A 21,703-nucleotide genomic window follows, 5' to 3' on the forward strand; every position below is an offset into this window, starting at 1 on the left:
ATATCATTTTTATATATCATTTTTCATTTATGTTATTTTTTCTTATATAGGTATGCATATTTATATAGACATCAATTTGAATATTATACATGTACATATTTAATTTTTGAATTGAAATGAATTTTATATTTTTTTTCTTACATACATTTGTGTATTTATATAGACATAAATTTGAATTTTATATATATTTATTTATCATTTATATATTTTTTTCTTATATAAGTGTGTATTTAAATTGAATTTTCAATATATATATATATATATATATATATATATATATATATACATATTATTATTATTATTATTTTTATTATTTATTTATTTGTCATTTATACATTTTTCTTATATACATGTATGTGTGTGTATTTATATAGACACATTTGAATTTTCAGCAGCCATTATTCCAGTCTTCAGTGTCACACTTCATCCTAATATGCTAATTTGGTTAAAAAAAAATAATTGAACACAGTTGTGCTGTGAAATATTTCTGTAGAAATTAGAATTTTTAATGAAAAAAAATCAAAAGAACATCATCAATTTGAAATAGAATTTCTAAAGTAAATTGTAAAACAAAAAAAATAAAAAATAAATAATAAAAGTATTTTACTGTCACTCTTAATCAATTTAATGCATCCTTTTTAAATAAAACTATAATTTCTTTAAATTTTATTTTAAGACTAAATAAATTAATAAACGCTGCTTGAAATTTTTATTTTATAGTTAAATTAGACCTTTACAGTTATCTAGATATTACGGATGTGGTAGAATCCAATAAGCAGTTAAATAAACATTTCGCCCACAAATGAAAATTCTGTCATCGTTTACTCACACTTATGTCATTCCAAACATGTATGACTTCCTTTCTTCTGTGGAACAAAAAGAATTTTTGGAAATTTTGAGAAACGTTCTACAGAAAAAAGGTTTGGAACAAGATGAGGGTGAGCAAATGATGACACAATTACATTTTTGGTTGAACTGTTCTTTTGAACTGATTGTCACTATAGAAAGTGTACAATAGAATGCTTTGGATAAGAAAGCATCTGTGGGATTTAGAGTCAGGTTTTGAGGTTAACAGTCCTGTGAAAGTACCAGACACAGTGCTAAGCCCAAGCATGTGGAGAAAACAAGTAAATTACATCAGACTGAGACATCGTCCAGGCAGCTATCTGGGTCAGTTTGTGGCTAATACCACAGATACATACACACCAGTCAAGCATACAGGAAAAGGAGATCAGAAATTTAGTGATTCAAAGATTATAAAAACATGACGTCAATGTGCCAATAATTGTAGGCTAGACAGCAGAAACTGCACTGGTCATGCTTATGACAAGTTCGTTTGACAAGGGATGAGCTATATATAGAGGAAACAACAAGAATGGGCTCATTGTTGCATAAGCCGCCTGAATATGCTGAATAACTACAAGGGTGTTTTCCACAGCGCAAATGGCACTTGTTGCACCTCTAGTCACATGACTCGCTTCGTGCTCAGCGTGCTCTTTGTTGTTTACCAGCAAACAGGAAATTCCCCTTCATCACATGATATGGCTCTTTGGCGCTGTCCCGTGACCTTTTTACTGAAACTGTTTACCATCAAGTACAGGAATGTAAAGGGAAAAATCTTTTTGTAATCATTAAAAAGACTGAATAGCATTATCTCTGTTTGCTTATGATAGCCTACATAATAGTGCAGGGCTAAGCAATTTATTGTTCATTTCTGGATTTTAAAATGCTTTCTAAAAGCCTATGTCTATATTCTTGTCGTGTGAACAAAATACTCAAACATTTGTATAACAAGCTCAAATGCTTTTATAACAGTGCCAGACAAAGAATAGAACCAAATATTTAAGAACAGGGTGAGTGTTTGAAGCCTGTTGGTGTGGTGCAGAAATTCACACTTCATCTTTACATAATGCTATGAATGTACAAAGCACAATTTAGTATGCAATGTGTATATTTTATTAATGAAGAACATTAAATGTCACAAAGGCACAATAGAGGGTTTGCACTTACGTCACGGATTGGTCTGTTACCTGGATGTGTGGCCATATTGCAGATACTCGGATGTAAACAACATTGCATGGTTAATGTACTACTGAATACGTTGTTCTGCTAAATTATGCTGTCTAAACTACGGAAGAAACATGTGGAAGCTGCTAAATCATATAGAGAAGGAATGGGTGCGATATTTTGACAAACTTAAGTTAATAGGTGGTAAAGATACATACGAGCAGTATTAATTAAGATATTAGCCTAATATTTCACCTGCCTGACTGAAATGAAGATTCTTGCCCTGGAAATCCTGGTTTAGTTTGGCCAACCACAAATGCCTTTTGTTCCTCAGACAGTTTTTTGCACTCTTCTCTTTGATTTGTTAACTTTTGGCAGTCTATAGTACTCCAAAAGTTTTTCCCGGTCTGAGCGATTAGTACAGCCCAAAACATGACAATAACTGACCATTTTCAGCAGCAATAATCAGCAAAATGAGAAAAAATGTTGCCACTGAATGAGATATGTATGTATAAGAGACTTCTGAAATCTGAAAATAAGATGGAGTTTTTTGCCATTCTCTACCTTTTTAAGCTGGAGTACACAGACGATGAACTTAGACGTGATTCGTAGTAGTGATGGGAAGTTCGGATCATTTTACCAACTCGGACCTTTGAGTCTCGTTCGGCAAAATGAACAAATCTTTTTTCGAGTCATTTTGTTCATTTTAGCAAAATATAATTAAAATTGTACATGTTATTTCCCTAACACATCTACTGCTTACAACAGAACGTTGATCACACTACAAACAAGACAAAACTACAATGCTGTAAGAAACAGAAAAGATTCATTCATTGTTTACCTGGGTCTTTAGTCTATATTTAGCTCACCTCACCTCTTATCTGACAAGTTTTCGGGTTTGAGTCGTTCGTTCATCATGTGACAGCCCCATATGATGAACAAACGACTCGAAACAGGTGAAATAATTCCAGTACAGAACCTAACAGGATGTTGCGCATGCACGACTGAACGAATCACTCCCCGAGACGACTCGTTCTTCCTGAGTCACATTAAAGATCCGTTCAAAATGAACGAATCATTCAAGAACGTGCATCCCAGAGCCTGTGCTACACGAGCTTTTGTGCTTAAAAAGTACACCAATTTTTTTATAAGACCCTTAAGATAAGACCCTTCTTCCTCAGCTGGGATAATTTAAAGCCTTTTTAAGCTGCATTTAAACTACATTTTGGAAGTTCAAAATCGGGGGCACAACTGAAAATGTTTTCCTCAAAAACCATAATTTCTTTACGACTGAAGACAGAAAGACATGAACATCTTGGATGACAAGGGGGGAGTAAATTATTTGTAAATTGTTGTTCTGAAAGTGGACTTCTCCTTTAACATGTTGTAATACACAGGTGACGAACGTACAGAGTAGCATCATAATAAAGCAATAAGAAGTAGTGGTTTACAGTGAATTTATAACAGCGCTCATAACACCATTCTTCCGTGGTTTAGACATCATAAATTAGTAAAACAACGTCTACAGTAGTACATTAACCATGCAAGTAAGTGACGTGTGCAAACCCCTCTATTCATCATAGCACTGTACTGTTAAATGCATTATTTCATTATTTACTTATTTTAATATTTATTATTTATATTCTTATTTTTATAATTAATATTTTTTTTTTTTAACTGTTTGTCTCTAAATGTTTCCACAGACCCCCCTGGGTGTCTCTGAAACCCAGTCTGAAAATCCCTGGGTTTATGAGAGACACAGTTTCCCATAACTGCACAAAACTCCCTTTAATAATAACTGGGAATTTGCTGAGTGCATCTTAACACTGCAGTACCCGCATTGGACATAGACAATGCATACAAAACACTGTACAAAAAAGTTAAAATTCAAGAATTACAATAAAAGAGACATTGTGAATGTGACTTCGTCTTTTAGACTGCAATCAGGAAAAGCTAGGACAGGGCGTATTTGTTTTGCTGCTGTTCTTTGAGATTATGACTCACCTACCTGCATTTCCAGAGTCCTGTTACTCTCTGACTCATCATGATGTCAGACTAAATACACTGAACTCATCATCACATGAGCTCGTGCAAGTTAATATTCTACCTAATTGTGATTTATGACATGTAAGCAGACTTGAAAACAATACACAGAGTATCTGCTGAAAGCTAATCTACTGTATATAGATTTTGTATTGTGCTCTGTAATTTAAGAATAAGCATTTTTAGAAACAGTATCTTGTTAGAAATCTTCATCCTTTATACAATTTCTCCTGTGCTGAAGTTCATTTAAGAGTAAACATGTATATGCACTAACCTTTATTCAGATATAAACAGACTATTATCACAGGTAAGGCCAAGCACAGGGATTTGGCTTCAGTCCCGCACTGCGTTGTCGGTTGTGGACATGCCCTGACCATGCTCTTTCCCCCCGCTCTGATTGGCTGATCTCAAGGGATTATCATTAACTATTAATCCTATGCTGCAATGATGCGTACTGTAGTCACACCACAGAGCGGTCGGATGATGTCATCTCACCTTAGCAGGCTGATTGGCCGAAGCCTCTCGTGCAGCTCTGTGCTCACGGTATCAATTTTATATCACTCAGAGCTAGATCCTTTACAGGCAGTCACGTGACTTCATAAATATGACGTGGCTCTTAAAGACTAAGTGCAGCGGGTTTTTATAGGAGGCCTGTGTTGCTTCAATTCCCTGCTTGAAATGAAATACCAGAAATCGGTCTACATGCCAGTAAGAAGCCAAATGTCCCAATTAAACCAGTTCTTAGAATTTACAGCAAAATCAAGAAGTGAGGAATGGGAAATTAATGATTAAAATGAGATTTGCCTGAGGTGCTGCTCACTGGATGTGGAATGAGACAGAAAAAAAATCATAAAAACTTCCTTAGTCACAGAACAGCGCAGTACTTTCACATCTGCAGGAAGCAGATAGCAGAGAGCGTAGTTAACGATACCAAACATAGAAGTTTCATTCTAAAAGGAATCCAAAAACAGAGCACCTCCGAAATGAGGAAGTCCTCGCTAAATATGTTTCATTACATGTACTACGTTCCAAGCGTCATTCAATTTGGTTTCCTTATTAATTACGTAAGGCATTTATGCTTTAGTGGGGAATGACCTTTAGGTATTTGCTCCCTCCCGGTTTGCTGTTTGCACATAGGACAGAAATAACAAAACGCAGGAGGCCTGCTGGTGAGAGAAATGAGGTCACGGCCTGTGACGGGCTTGGGAATCCTGGCTTTCCCTACTTCGACCGCCTGCACCGAAAGTCCTTTGGGCGGGAGTCTGTCACTATGGATGCAGCCGGTGTAAACATGTATACACAGTTCTGCGGTGTGTGTACCAGGGTGAGGGCAGTGTGAAGGTAGCACTGAGTTAACTGGGACTTTATAAATAACTATGAGTCCTACAGCTGTCTATGTCACATATGTAAGAGGGAAGCTATATAAACTATTATTTAGAGAAAGCAGTGTCAACTTTTATACTGAGCAAGTGATGCTATACATATCTGGGCCCCATTGCTGCTGAGTCATTTAAGACAATGTACCTTTTAATATTACTATTAACAATTAATTAAAAAAGTACATTAAACATCATTACATTATATTATATACAAGTTGAAGAAGCTTGCTTAAGTTTCGTATCTACTGACGAGGCAGCTTGGAAATTTTTTATCTCAGCCTACGCAAAACTTACTAAATATAGAAATACAAAAGAATAAACCACATGTCGTTAGACTTGAAATTTAGGCTATTATTTAGTTGTCACTTTGAGAACTATGAGGTGGAAGCCCCGAAACCAGTTGAAGCAACTGTTTAGCTTCAGTACCCGAAGACCCAGATTATACATTGGAAACCATGTGACGAACCAACATACAGATTTTTACAACTTCTGCTCACCAAGCCTGCGTTTATTTGATTCAAAGTACAGCAAAAGCTGTAATATTGTGAAATATTTTTTACTATTTAAAATAACATTTTTCTATTTGAATATATTTTAAACTGTAATTTATTCCTGTGATCAAATCTAAATTTTCAGCATCATTATTCCAGTCTTCAATGTCACATGATCCTTCAGAAATGATTCTAATATGCTGATTTGCTGTTCAAGAAATATTATCATTATTATTATCAATATTTAAATCTTTCAGGATTCTTTGATGAACAGAAAGATCCAAAGATCAGTATTGTCTGAAATAAAAAGCTTTTGTAACATTATACATTATACCAAAAAGCCTAGAGTCGGTAGATTTTTGTTCCCTTTTTTTTTGGGAAAGAAATTATAGATATTAATAATTTTATTTAGCAAGAACACTTTAAATTAATCAAAAGTGATTTATACAACATTTATAATGTTACAGAAGATTTCTATTAAGATAAATGCTGTTCTTCTGAACTTCAACATAATAATAATAAATGTTTTTTGAGCAGCAAATCATAATATTACAATGATTTCTGAAGGATCATGTGACTGGAGTAATGATGCTAATGATGCTAGTAATTCAGCTTTGAAATCACAAGAATAAAATACATTTTAAAATATATTCCCATAGAAAACAGTCATTTTAAATAGTAAAAATATTTTAAAAATTGTACTGTTTTTGCTGTACTTTGGGTCAAATAAATGCAGAAAAGACTTCTTTAAACAAACATCAAAAACGTTTGACTGGTAGTGTATAAAAAAAAAGAAAGAAAGAGAGAGTTTTAAATTACCATAATCTGCATATAGCCAAAACTATTAACTAACAATCTGTAAATACAGCAAAAATGTGACACACAACAAACACTGGGCCAACTATTATATTAGTATAAGACATATTTCTATATTAGACATCAGACACGTCACCCATTTTTGCCATCCTGACAAATACCATAAATACTACTACTTTTATTTTTATGTTTAAACGTTTGTAATTAGTTAATGTTCATCGCTACATCTTGTCACAATATGACAAAAATAACGCAAACGAGTTATTTAATTTTAGTTTCAGTGGTAGAAAATGATTTACTTTCGATATGGTTCACATGATAATGTTTATTTTTATATTATATCATTCTGACTGCAGTCCGTTGATGTGTATAAATTTAAAGGGTGGGGCATAGTTACGTAAAAATCCACTAAATTCTACTATACACAACAAAAATGACCATGCTCTCCATAGTTTCACGAAGTTAATACAATTCGAATTGTAAAACCTAAATTAAAATAATTCTTCAAATAAAATTATAATAATATCAATATGTTAAGGTAGCCTATTGACTGTGCTACATGGTATACTAATAGATGCTGTATTCTGTCATTAGATTTGTCGATTTAATGACATCTACAGGGAAACCATCAGGCGTTTTCGATGACTAACGTTTGACTGGAATGCCATGTGTCAGACCGAAAGTGCAAATCAAAAAATCGATCCCGTCTTTTTATTATTCCAGCAATATAAGTTTCAGTCCAACCGCGTGATGTTTTGGGAAAAGGGTGATTTGACTTCTCACCTCTAAGCCTAGAAAACAAGGGACAGTCTCAGGATTACTGTATTCTCAACTTCCCGGAAGGATGACGTATTCTCCCCTGGCGAGAATACTCGAGTGGTTGTCTTAAAGAAACAAAGCGGTCTTGTGCTTCTGGTGAAAGTGCTTTGTGCGCTTTCTAACCTGTGTCTGTGACACAAAGGCCACAATATTCGGAGTTAAAAAAAAAAAAATAGCGATAAAATACATTTTAAAATATAGAAAATATATTCTTGTTTGAACTTAGTAAAACGACAAGCCATGATTTTTCATGCCCATCTGACTGGAATTGGAAAAAGAATGAAAGAAGAAGAAGAAGAAGAAGAAGAAGAAGAAAAATATCAGTCTTTTTCTTTCTTTGCTTTATTTTTTTAGAAAGTACTTCATTAAAAAGTACATAAATGGTACTGGCAGAATAGACATAATTAGGACACATTTTATACAACTGTAATTACAATGAAGATTATGTTTTTATAGTTAAATAGTGGATGTGTGGTAAAAACAAAAGTGAAAGAAAAACACTTTGTACATAGTACAAATATTATTCAAAATGAAAATGAAGCCAAATGAAAGCTACATGTAAGCATTACTTTATAAATTAAAACTGAGTAGATTTACTGTGATTCAGTGTCATTTTAATGTAATAATTTGACAAATATTAAATAAATAATACATAAATACATAGCAAATGACTTCCCATAAAAAGTGACTGCGTGTTCTTATCAAAAACTTGATAAGACACAGATCAACAATAAAGATATAAATAGTTTAATGGTCGTAAAAACAAAACTGAAAGACGTTTAAAATATGTCTGTAAATTTTTCTTCACATCATACAGAAACTGAATCGATAGGACCGTGGGATACACTGAATGTCTTTATCTTATCCAGCTTTTCTTTTACTCAAAAACTTCAAATTTTTGTTGATAGACAACACGTAACAGATGGAAAAGTGAAATCACTTCCCTTGAATCTTCACTGTGTATTAATAGCTAATAGGTCAATATTGACATCATAACAGCTGTATCCATGTCCCAGACACGAAATGGCCGCAGGCCTTTAAACACCTGTTTGACTTTATACGACGACGCACAAGCTGAACACTATGACGCGACTTTGCCCTTCCAGATATGATAAAGAGATGATAAGATGCTAAATTCTGCTATATTTAGCTCTGTGTAAGGTTTTAGATATAGATCATTCGGATTAGTCCACACATGTCTGGTATACATTTTTAGCTAAAACATAAACTTAATATCATCTATCATTAGAAATATTAGTGTGAATTTGTCTTAGTATCAAATATCTAATATTTAATAATTTAATGGACACATTTGTTTCTTAAAAAAATAAACATTTTCAATGCTTTGTGGCTTGGTTTATGTATAAATTAATACATTTCATAAGATATTACTTCTGTAATTTGTAATATATATCAAACACGCAAAAGGAATTAAGCCACATATAAAAATTTATATATTTCATTGAATTAGCCAACACAAATTCAAACCAAGTTGCATCTGCCAGCAAATAATATACGAGAACACTAACTTCCCTTTTTTGACTTTTAACCAACTGGAATTGAGATGATAGTAAATGTTTGAAGTCAGTTCCCGTCAAGTTAACACAGCTGTCCAGCTAATTAACCACATGTAGTTTATCACATTAACTATGGAATTTTTTCCTTAACCAGAAAAAACATTACATTTGACTTAATACTGAACAATATTGTTTCAGAATATTTTTTTTTTTAACTGATTTTCACTTTAACAAATAGAAACAAATACCAGAACCTTAAACTAGAGTAAGCAGAAAAAACATACTAATAAAGATCAATAAAAAATTAACAATAAATAAAATGAAAATACAATAATGATAAAATAAAACAGTAATACTGAATCATACAACTGTACAGAAAATACAAAGACACAGAGTCTGTTGTAAATAAATAAACAAACACATAAATAAATTATTATTATTACTATTATTATTATTATGTTTTTTTTTTTTTTTGCTACTTTGGGGCCAAAGCACAGTCAGTACAAAAATTATTCAGACACCAGATGTAATTTTGGATATTTTTTTACTAGTGGGTGAGGGACACCTGTTCATTTATGTAAGTGAGGATAGTAAAATAAAGTAAACTTTGACATTCATTTGACAAATTCATAAGGTGGACTACCAGTCAGATTTGGGATCAAAAATTTAATGAATTTGTTCTGACACAGTTTAACTCTTGAGCTCCTGTCATATTTTATTACCATGTTCTAAACTATAGCAAATAAACTGTGATAATGTGAGAAATGTTGAAGGTGTCTGAATACACTGTGGTTTCACTGTATCTTCATTTCCATATTTTTGAATTTATCAGCAGATGTCAAAAAAGGGAAAAGCAACGAATCAAATAAGCAAAAAAGCAAATGAGGAAACATAAACCACAAAGGGAAAAATCAGAAACTACATGAAATGTTATTTAACAAAAACCCTGAATCAAATTCTTTAATATATATAAAAAAAAACATACACCATTTGTAATTCCCACATACCAGTGGATTTTAAAACAAATAAAATAGTTAATTTCAAGTGTTAGCTATGAGTCAAATGGAACTTATTCATAAGCCAGATTCATTATTTCAGGGAAATTAATTTCAGGGAATTTTTTTTAAGCCCGACAGCCTCTTGGGGAAAAGGAAAAATAAATATCGCCATGTTTAATCGTTGTGTCATGTTTAGACATGGCTCCTTAGTAACAATATTTTGTGTACAAGCACAATTGTATGTAATAAGGGAGTGTTTTAGTAGCGATTGCACCAGGACCAGTGAAGAGCGATAACTGGAAATTTCCAGAACACAGAGGTAAGAACATGTACCAGGGTGGGTAATGACCCAGCTAGAGCAAGAGAGCTGCGCTTCACATCCAGTAGAGGAATGCAGACGTTGCCGACTGCCCACTCCCTGAAATCACTCCAAAATCATTCCACTGAATATCCATCCACCACAAATCAAATTAATCAGACAAAAACTATGATCTCTAAACATTTGCTTCACTACCTTTTTTCTAAATCTGATTATTTCATAAATATGTATGGCAAATGATTTGTTGATATTGTTTTTGTTTGTTTTTTTAATTTTATGAATGTAAACTAATATTCCAGTCTGTACTAAAACACCTCCATTTGAATAAACAACAAAATAAACAAATCTCATATCCACTTTCAGCCCACAGATAAACGGGGATATCAGAAAAGGTTAAAAATAATCCAAACAGAATAGAATAAAGCCATACGTAAACTTGCGTGCAGCAATATTTACTAGAATAATATTTACAACCTTAAATTATATGGTCAGAGCTGACCACACTGTAAAATTTCAACTCACTAAAACTGAAAACCTAGTTTATGCTCATTGATTACATTGACAACTTCAATTTTTGAATTTAAATACTGCTGAAGAAAATCAAACCAGCTTCTAAAAACTCATAAATGTGATGTAAATCATAGAAATTACTGGGTCAAGTTGATTTTGGGATGATCATCACATTCAAGACTAAGCAAAAGACAGCAACACACTGACCTTGGGATAATCTCTCCATCTTCTTCAGTAACAGACAGAATATGAGTGTGTTTAACAGAGTGTGAGTGATACTCTGGTGTCATTCTGACCTACTAGCCAGTCAATCTCTCTTCTCCCATGTCTTTTTTCATAACTATTCAGTACATTACACTAGAGCATACCAGAGATCCCATGTCATTACACGGGTATGTCTTTATTTGCTCATTAGGTTAACATGTCAGGCTACGACTTCGATTCCTCCATTGTACGGGGAGGGCGGGGGGCTGAGCTTGCCCAGTTATGGTGCGCGCAGAGGGTTGCCTGATTGCATCATCGAAAAGTCAGCTTACTTGATACTATAAATAGGGTGACGTCACTCGCCCCGCCTCCTGTAGTAGTTCACGTCCTCCAGCCATAAAAAGGGGTGATGCAACGAGCCGGCGACAACTGTAACTTAACCAGCTGAGAGCGAGAACACTCCACTCGGAGGAGAGCATCACAACACGCGCGTTTTATTCAGTCAAAACAAGGTGGGTGACAACATTGCTTCACTTGTTATTTACGTGGGTGATTTTGTTCTAGAACGCACTGTGGACAATGTCTACGCTGCGTTCTAATCAATAAACTCGGCCAGTGACTGATTTTAGTAGAATTGTGTTTTTGGGTCAAGCGATTGTACTTATCGTAGTTTATTTTATAGTCATAATGTGATCTTTTATGCTGTTTATAGTTACGTGTTATTGTATTTTTTAACGTTCTCTCATTATATAAGTCATCGAAAATAGTTGCAAAACGTGCGGAACTGGGCTGCGGTTGAAATATGTTGAAATATTTGAATAACTGATAATTTTATGTTGCCTGGTTCTGTTGGCGAATCGTTATAGATGACTGTAAAAATTATTTACAACAGCAAGTTTCTTTTTAGGGCCGAATTAGAGCTCATTAAACCGTAAAAGATGATGATTTTATTGGTTTATATTGATTATGATTGTAGACCTGCAATGAGAAGTATAGTTTTCATATAAATGGAATATAGTAGTTGAATGAAGTCGTATAACATTTAAATAAGTTTAATAATAAATAATGAAAAAAGTTTGATATATTCTATAGATAGATTAGCATTATGAAATAGTAACTTTAAACTGTATAGTTTACTTTATAGTTTCTATCTGTATGTGTCATTATTTCATTGTATTATTTTAATATAATAACTTATTTGAGCTATTAAAATCTAATACATGTGGTACAACTGAAGGACAAATTACTTTAAACTTTAAGCTTATAAAACTTACTGTACATAAATAATGCTGCTGTCAAACGTTTAATCGCATCCAAATTATTTTTTTTGACATAATATATGTGTACTGTGTATATTTATTATGTATATATAAATACACACACATAACAAAAATGTTATTTTTATATAATAAAAATATTTCTATATATCAGTTATATGAATATAAATGTACACATGTAAATACATGTAAATGTTTTCGAAATATATACTGTATGTGTGCTTATACACACATATATATTATGTAAACAAAAACTTATTTTGAATGTGATTAATCGCGATTAATCGTTTGACACCACTAATAAATAATAATATAAAGACTGTTTTATAAACATAACACCAACAAGTACACAACATAAAATAATACTGTATGAATTAACTTACAGTACAAAATAAGATTGGAAATACCCCTTACTCACTAATGTAGAAGGGGATTTACTTACTATAATTTTAAACCATATTTAGGCAGTATATTTATTAACTTGTTAAAAATAAAAATTTCTTCATAGATTATGAATAAAAATATAAAATGTTTATAATAAATCTTAAATGTATGCATATATAATACGTTTATATACATGCATACGTTTTATTTCTGAAGTACGTGTTTAAATTAAATGTTAAAAGTATTGTTTTTAATGTACTTTTTCAGATGTAATCAAACAATAGCTTTTTACTGTTGCATTTTTGTGTTCTACTAACTTTTTACAGTTAAGTTCATAGTGAAATCATACATAAGGAAGGTGGTAAAGTTCATAAACCGTCTACAGAAAGTTTACTATGATTCACTTTCCTTATTTAAGTCTTACTTCATATGTTTCAGATTTCGTAATGATGCTTCAGCATCCTGGTTTGGGTCCTTCGGAGATCAGCGCGTCTGCTTTGGTCCCCTGCCTCTCCCCGCCCGGCTCACTCACGTTAGACGACTTCACCAACTTCACTCCGTTAGTGAAAGAGGAGCTGCGCTACGCCATCCAGAACAAACGCCTGTCCAACGGCATAAGCACCCTGACCACTGACCGAGCGTGTATGAACACAGAACGCCCCACTGAACTACCTGTGATGAAGCGTGAGGTAAAAACAACTCATTTACAGTCAGAACATTGAATCAAGTGTGATTTCTTGTATTTCACATTAGACATATTGAGTAACACGGATGCAGAAAAGCCATGCTTGCATAATTCACTTGTTCGTCCACTTGTGGAACTAATTTACAATCATTAGGCAGTTTCAGCTTTCATAAAATCAGTGTTTATTACACAATGTAGGTATATTTGAACCTATGTGATATTGTCATTTCAGGTCAATCCAGAGGAGACTGAAAGGAGAAAAAGAAGGAGGGAAAGAAACAAAATTGCAGCAGCGAAATGCCGAAACAAGAAAAAGGAGAAAACAGACAATTTACAAAAGGTTATTTTCTATTTATTACGTTTAAGTTTCATTTAAAACATTTAGTTTTTCTATTATTTATATATTTTATATTATTGTTTTTTTTTTTAAATATTTCTAAAATATTACTTGTTGAGTTTTACACTCAAGAAAAAAGAGAAAACAGATAATTTACAAAAGGTATTGTTTATGTTGTTTTCTCTATATTTATATTATTTGTATTATTTTAAATTTCGTACCATAAACAATCAAAACTTAATTTTTGATTAGTAATATGCATTGCTTAGAACTTCATTTGGACAACTTTAAAGGCAATTTTCTCAAAATTTTGATTTTTTTTTTTTTGCACCCTCAGATCCCAGATTTTCAAATAATTGTATCTCAGCCAAATATTGTCTTATCCTAACAAACCTTTTTAAAAAAAAAAAAAAACCTTATTTATTCAGCTTTCAGATCTCAGTTTAAAAAAACCTTATGACTGGTTTTGTGGTCCACAGTCACATATTTAAGTTTCATTTAAAACATCTTGTTTTTATATTATTTATATATTTTATATTATTATTTTATATGATTTTATTTTTTATTATATTTAGAATATATATTTTTATATTCTTATTTTATTTTAGTTTTTTTTTAAAATATATTTCTAAAATATTACTTCTTGAATTTTACACTCATATATATTCTATAAATGGCTTTTACTTTACTTCAGGAGTCAGAAAAGTTGGAGTCCATCAATGCCGAGTTGAAAGCCCAGATCGAGGAGCTGAAGAACCAGAAGCAGCAGCTAGTTTACATGCTCAACCTGCATAGGCCCACCTGTATCGTCCGTGCACAGAACGGCCAGACCCCTGAAGACGAGAGGAAGCTCTTCATCCAGCAAATCAAAGAGACCACCCTGCAGGGTCTGAATCTTACCACAAGTGGACCAACGCACACCTTAATACCAACTAGCTGTGGGCATGTCTAAATCACAAACTGTACAGACAAGAAGCTAAAAGTTCACCAAGGAGCCCTGGAAGGTTCACCCAATGTTGTAAAGGACTAAACACGGGTGTCTGCCATGCTGCAGGTCGGTCTGGGTTGGTCCGATGTACACTGAAAGAGACTGTTAAAGCACTAAAATATTGAAGGACGTTTGATGGGTTTCTCTCCTATTTAAATGTGTTCGTAATCGTATGATATGCTTTTTGTATGCACCAAAGCCTGATGTCATGTTGATGCTAGAACAACATGATTTCCTTTATTTATCAGCTTGTTGGTTAAATGAAACCCTGGCGGTGTGTTTGACAGCAAGTACTATTCTAGTAAGAGGAGAAAACATTTTGTGTGTATTTTTTTCATTTACTGGCAAGGGTGATGAAGTTGTTTTAGTTACATATTTATCTGTGGCCTCTGCCTTGTCCACGTAACATGCCACATGAAGTATTTCAAGCTGCTACTAATCTCTCAGGACTTGGTCTAAATATATTACAGGAAACTCGTATTAAACAAACAGATAAAATAACAGGGAAGTCGACACTGAGCGGACTTTGAGACGACGAGGTGTCCCGCACGCTACTTACAAGGAAGTTGCTACCCTTCATCACTGAAAGCCTGTTTGCTGACTATGTCGATGTTACAATGCTGTGAGCAGGAAGGTCTGCGTTTGCCAGCCTACTGTAAAAAAAGAGTGTTTCGTGCTATTTGCAAGGACATACTTATTTTTAATGTTGCATTTTTCATATACCGTAGCTGTGTGTTGTTATTGTCTAGATGCACAAACCTCTACACTCCCAGCTGACAAGAAATGTTCTCAGAGCAAATGTTTAGTAACAATAATAGAATAGACGTTTTTGTTCAGAACGTTAGCCAAATGTTCTTAGAATGTATTTTTATCAGCTGGGCTTGTCCGAAAGACAAAACACTTGAAGTAAAGCTCTTATTAATTGTCTGGTTATGTTCCTAGATCATGTGTCAAGCAATTTTAGTGTCACACCATGTTGTTAGTGAAGAAACACATACCACAAGACATCTGATCTGACCCTGTGACTGCATTTCCTAATATGACAAAAAGGTATAGTAGACTATAAAAATCACTCTGTTTCTACTGAGGAAAGCCCCTAATTTGTTCACAAACTTCTCCCTCCTTTTTTGAACGTAGTTTGAATTTATCTACTGAAAGGTTAAGTGACGCAGGCGTCAGGTAGCTTTTTCCTTTGTTTTGTATTTGTTCAAACAGGCATGTCACAAAATGTGGTACTACTGACATTAAATGTTCAATGAAAAATTGGTGTCCGGACAAAGTGTTCAAGTGCAATTGCTCCCAAAATGATGAGAAAATAATGACCTGTAACATTCAATTGCATATTTATATGAAATATCTACAGCTTCATTTTGACTGTCCGTTGTTTGTTTTTGATACTTTATTAATAAAAAAGCTATACCACCTCCAGTTGAATCATTCTGTGCTGGTTTTAAACTGCTGAGTAAACACCAAAACAGTGTTACTTTTGAACGTGTACTTATTGTGCTCAAAAGGCAGCACCGTTTATGGTTGTGGTGAGAAATTTGCGGTAGGGCAAGTCCGCACATGTATAACCTGAGAGACGTGCCGATTGTAACCCTGAGGGTGATCGAGTTCATCCTGCCAGAGAGCAATGATTCAGCACTTTCTGCTGATTTATATGATTATTTTTAAAGGTGGGTGGATTTCATACAAGGAAAAACTTCTATTATTGTTATGTTTTGGAATTGATTAAAATTGCATCAGAAGATCGTAATCTCAAAAGCCTTTTGAAATTCCTTGGAAAGAACAAAGCTGCTGGAGAATTCTTATAGCCTTGGCGCTACCTGCATTTGGGTAACTCCCTTTTTAGGGAAAAAAAAGAGGGAATTATTTAGAATTCTGAATAATAGCTTCCAAACGCTCTGGTTTGCTTTTCAAAATTCTTTCTAGAGAGATACATGGTTGTACACAAAGTAAAAGTACAGTTTTAACATTAATAAGAACTTTGAGAGGGAATAATTTAATATGAGTGGTTTTAGACATGATAAAAAATACCTGCACAAGTAGAGGGACTGTTTATCATTGGTTATGAGTAGAAAACACAGGAGTGTGTGTGTGGGAAAAAAAAGAGTTTTATCTGGAAAAACTATTAGAATTTCTGTTAAATTTATTAAAAGGTACACTGTAAAAAATAAAAAACAATTTGTTGAGTCAGCTTAAAATTATTTGTTACCCTGCTGCCTTAAAATTTTAAGTTTGGTCAACTAAAAGAAGTTTAGTTAACTTAAAATGTTAAGTTGTACTAAGTAATAATTTAAATATTTGTGTTTGCTAAGCTTAACAGATGGGTAAGTAACCCAGCTGCCTTAAAATTTTAAGTTGATTCAACTCAAATATCTAAGTTGTCACTTAGTATAATTTAACATTTCAAGTTAAATAAACTTTTTTGGAGTTGACTGAACTTAAAATTTTAAGGCAGCCAGGTTACAAATTATTTTAAGTTGACTCAACAAATTGTTTTTTACAGTGTATTTTATTTTTTTAATTTATTTTAAGGGCTATTTTTTTAATTAAAGTACTTTAATCTTGATATGAAAAAGCCTTTAAAGGAGAGGTAATGTATTCACTCCATAGTCATCCAAGATGTTTATGTCTTTCTTTCCTCAGTTGTAAAAAAATTATGTTTTTTGAGGAAAACATTTCAGGATTTCTCTCCATATAGTGGACAAAATTCAGCTTCAAAAGGCTCCCAGCCAAGGGTCTTATTTAGCAAAATGAGATATTTTCTAAAAAAAAAATTACAATTTATATACTTCTTAACCTCAAATGCTCATCTTGTCTACACTGTAAAAAATAAAAAACACAATTTGTTGAGTCAGCTTAAAATAATTTGTAACCTGGCTGCCTTAAAATTTTAAGTTCAGTCAACTAAAATAAGTTTAGTCAACTTGAAATGTTAAGTTGTACTAAGTAATAATTAATAACTACAAAACTATAGTATAATTTAACATTCCAAGTTAAATAAACTTTTTTGGAGTTGACTGAACTTAAAATTTTAAGGCAGCCAGGTTACAAATTATTTTAAGATGATTCAACAAATTGTTTTTTACAGTGTAGCTCTGTGTGAACTCTGTGAATCCCGGTTCAAGACAGGTGGGGTAGGTCAAAAAAACTCTATGCATCTCATTTTCTTCTCCAACTTCAAAATCATTCTACATCGCTGTTTTACCTTTTTTTTTGTAAAGGGCGTTTTATCTTCTTTGCATGTTTACTTTGTAAACACTGGGTCGGTACTTCTGCAGCAATGTAGGACGATTTTGAAGTTGGAGGAGAAAATGAGATGGGAGTTTTTCGACATACCCTACTGTACTGAACCGGAATACACAGAGTAGACGCAGAGCTAGACAAGATGAGCATTTGAGGTTAAAAAGTATATAAATCGTCAATTTTTCACTAGATAAGTCCCTTCTTCCTCAGCTGAGATCATTTAGAGCCCTTTGAAGCTGCATTTAAACTGCATTTTGGAAGCTCAAACTTGCGGGCACCATTGAGGTCACCACAGACGTTTTTCTCAGAAAACATAATCTCTTTACGACTGAAGAAAGAAAGACATGAACATCTTGGATGACAACGAGATGAGTAAGTTATCTGTAAATTTTTGTTCTGGATGTGAACTTCTCCTTTAATGCTAACATGGAACTATCTAATACAATAAAGTAAAACTGAAATAAATAACTACATAAATAAATAAAGGTTAATAATAAATTGCATGTGCCATCATTGCTTTGCTTCCCACCCTTTCTATGAACCACAATAAAAACAGTCCCTCTTGGCCTTTTTATTTGCTATATGCTCTGGTTTAGCGGAGTCATTGTGTTTGCACACAACCCTTAAAGTAAAAAAAAAAAAAAAAACATATTTATGGGGCAATCAAGACTAAGTTGCTGCTCATTGCTTCATCACTGCTGATTTGGACTGATGTCAGACATGTGATAATAAACTCAGAGAAATGACTGTCGGATAACTTCCACCTCTTTTCTGAAAACATATAGTGCCCATATAACATGAAACGTTGTATTATTATCACCGGGAACTGAGCGCTCTTTGTTCACATTTGTTTCCTAATCAGTGCAATGAAACTAAATCACGACTTCTAATCAAAACTATGCAACTTTGGAACTAAATGATCAGCCTATAGAATACATAATATGGGACTTTTAAAGTATTATAAAATTGTAAACATTTTGAATATAGACTAATTTTTTAATATATATAAAATTATATTTTCACTGCAATATTTGGAATGAAATCGAACCTGATATCTATTTAAAATGCCTTTTTAAATACCCAGATTCCTAACATCATGACCTAACTTTCACCACAATGCAAGCGCACTTTGCCCTGCCTGAATATGAACCAACATAGTCACGGCCCTTGGCAATGCAATGCAATCAGTGGAAACTTAACATTCTGATGCAAGCATCAAAACTGTTGCAACGGAATCTACAGATGTCAGAGTGTTGTAATGCTATTTCAAACATTCATGTCATAACCTTTAAAAATTATTGTAATGATTTTAAAGTATAATGCATTCATGTGTGACACGTTCTTAACCTGTAAGATCATCGGAATGCTTTAGTCATTCAGGAAAAATGTATTTTTAATGACTACATTGCAGTGTATATTACAAACCAATGCCTATGGAACATAATGAACATTTTTTACGCCTCATTTAGCCATTGCTATAATAATATACCTACATAATAGGGGATATTTTATCCAAAATATGATGATACACATATATATGATACACATTTACACTATCTTTAAACGATGAAAGACGAAACAAAAATGTTGATGCTTTACTCATCCAGGAAAACGTATTTTGAATGACAACCCTGAAGTGTATATTACAAACCTCTCGTTTAAAACGACTGTTTTTCCCAGTATGCATTTAGCGAACAGTCTAGACCACTTCCTTGCCAGTATACAATGAAAATGTCCCTTGTTTTTACTTTGGGGGAGCTCACGGAAGTGTAGGTTCAGTGGGAACTTCAAGGTCCACATTCTTCTTTAAGTTCCTGTAAGGCTTCCAAGAGTTTTAAGATGCGAGGGTAACCACCTTCAGTCGCTACCAGGAACTTACAGATCAGGAAGGAAAAGTTACCATAACAGAAATTTTTACTGCTGAAGACACACCCCTGATGTGCCCTTCTGCATGCTCCTCTATTCAGATTTCAAAACGTGTGCTTTATAGGCAATGCTAAACCGTTTATGATAATCCTTTGTACTTCCTTTTATTTTCGTGTAGTGACAAGACGAGATATTTACAGCTCTGACCCAACCTGAGTTTTTGCATAAATCAAACTGGTCATGTACAAACTGCGTAGGCCTACCGTTTATGTGGATAATTAAAACTACATTCGTTCTGACTACAATTTAAAGCAGCTATGTCGATTTTAAATACATTTGCGTATTATAAACATAACCTATTCATTATAAAAATATATAGATGTCATCTAAATATTCAGATGATATACACGTCGAAAATTTGTATTTAAATACAAGTTGATTAGTAATGTGTCCACTAGATGGCATAACACTCAAGGAATTGTAGGTCACAATATTATTTTTGAACACTAGAAATATCAAATTATAAAGAATTTGATACATTTTTTTAGAAAAGTCGTTTAAGATCTTATCAATCATTCACACATTATCAATATGCCAAAAATCATTAGGATATTAACCTTTTAACTGTCACCGTCCCCCAGGTGGGACGCCTAAGTTTACTTCATATTACAAATAAATCCTAATCTAATCATGACAAACGTTGGAAAGGTCTAAGACTCTTAAATAGATATTTTACCATATTTTCTGTGATAGAAATTATGTAGGAAAAGTGATAGATTAATATATGTCAAGAGTGCAACTCAAAAAATCTACATCATAACATGCGTTCTGACCTTTGACCCAAAAGACTTTCTTTGTTGCCTTTTGATATCACGCTTTAGATATCATAAGAAATGATTTTTAGTTCAAAACTTAAAATCTCAAAATTCATCCTTTGAAAGGCATTTTAAAATCAGACATTGCATTACTACGGAAAATGTACATCAAAATCATATTACAAAATGTTTTCATTGATGAATTATAAAAAATTAAGTCTGGATAGTGTATTTTTATGTCTTTTTTTTTTTTTTTTTTTTTTAAATGGGAGTGACAGTTAAAGGGTTAAGTAAAGATCATGTTCCATGAAGATGTTTTGTACATTTCTTACCAACTACAAAGTCACAAAAAAGGAGCAGCGCCAAATGTCCAAAATCCAAAACACAAAGGGTGCGGTAGGTCCAAAAAAACATATAGCAATCAAACAATCATTATCCGCACACAACTGTACATCAAGCTAATACTTCTACAAAAATTCGTGTTAAATGCTGCATCAGAGGTCATAAAAATACGTGCAAAAAGTGCAATAAATGTGCAAAGGTGCAAAATGTTTTCGAGACAAAGCTTGGGGCACTGAGGAAGAGCTTTGTCTCGAAAACGTTTTGCACCTTTGCACATTTATTGCACATTTGTTGATGCAGAGGTCATAAAGAATTTTTAGCTCTTTTTTTAGGTTTTTTACATTTTAATAAGAAGTATTAGCTTGATTTACAGTCGTGTGCGGCTTGATTGTTTGATTGCTGTACATTTCTTACCACAAATATATCAAAACCTAATTTTTGATTAATAATGTGCATTGCTAAGAACTTCATTTGGATAACTTTAAAGGTGATTTTCTCAATATTTTGATTTTTTTACACCCTTACATTCCAGATTTTCAAATAGTTGTATATTAGCACTATCCTAATAAACCATGCATCAATGGAAAGCGTATTTATTCAGCTTTCAGGTGATGTATATGTATGTATGTGTGTGTGTGTGTTTGATTTTAAAGCACT

The 21,703-nt window shown here is 33.1% G+C and overlaps 1 protein-coding gene across 1 annotated transcript; it reads left to right on the plus strand.

Moving 5' to 3' along the window:
* Positions 1-11,492: 11,492 nt before the first annotated feature.
* Positions 11,493-16,202, plus strand: atf3 (activating transcription factor 3). The gene is made up of 4 exons (XM_051139432.1): positions 11,493-11,615; positions 13,203-13,453; positions 13,682-13,789; positions 14,481-16,202. Exons 2-4 carry the CDS (start codon positions 13,211-13,213, stop codon positions 14,736-14,738), a joined length of 609 nt encoding a protein of 202 aa, XP_050995389.1. The 5' UTR covers positions 11,493-11,615; positions 13,203-13,210; the 3' UTR covers positions 14,739-16,202.
* Positions 16,203-21,703: the final 5,501 nt, after the last annotated feature.

This window comes from Labeo rohita, chromosome 20, assembly GCF_022985175.1.
Source record: "Labeo rohita strain BAU-BD-2019 chromosome 20, IGBB_LRoh.1.0, whole genome shotgun sequence".
Lineage (NCBI taxonomy): Eukaryota > Metazoa > Chordata > Actinopteri > Cypriniformes > Cyprinidae > Labeo > Labeo rohita.

Coding starts and splice junctions, on each gene's coding strand:
- atf3 (XM_051139432.1), top strand. CDS start 13,211: ATGATGCTTCAGCATCCTGGTTTGGGTCCTTCGGAGATCAGCGCGTCT. Junction 13,454..13,681: donor TACCTGTGATGAAGCGTGAG/GTAAAAACAACT, acceptor TTGTCATTTCAG/GTCAATCCAGAGGAGACTGA. Junction 13,790..14,480: donor AAACAGACAATTTACAAAAG/GTTATTTTCTAT, acceptor ACTTTACTTCAG/GAGTCAGAAAAGTTGGAGTC.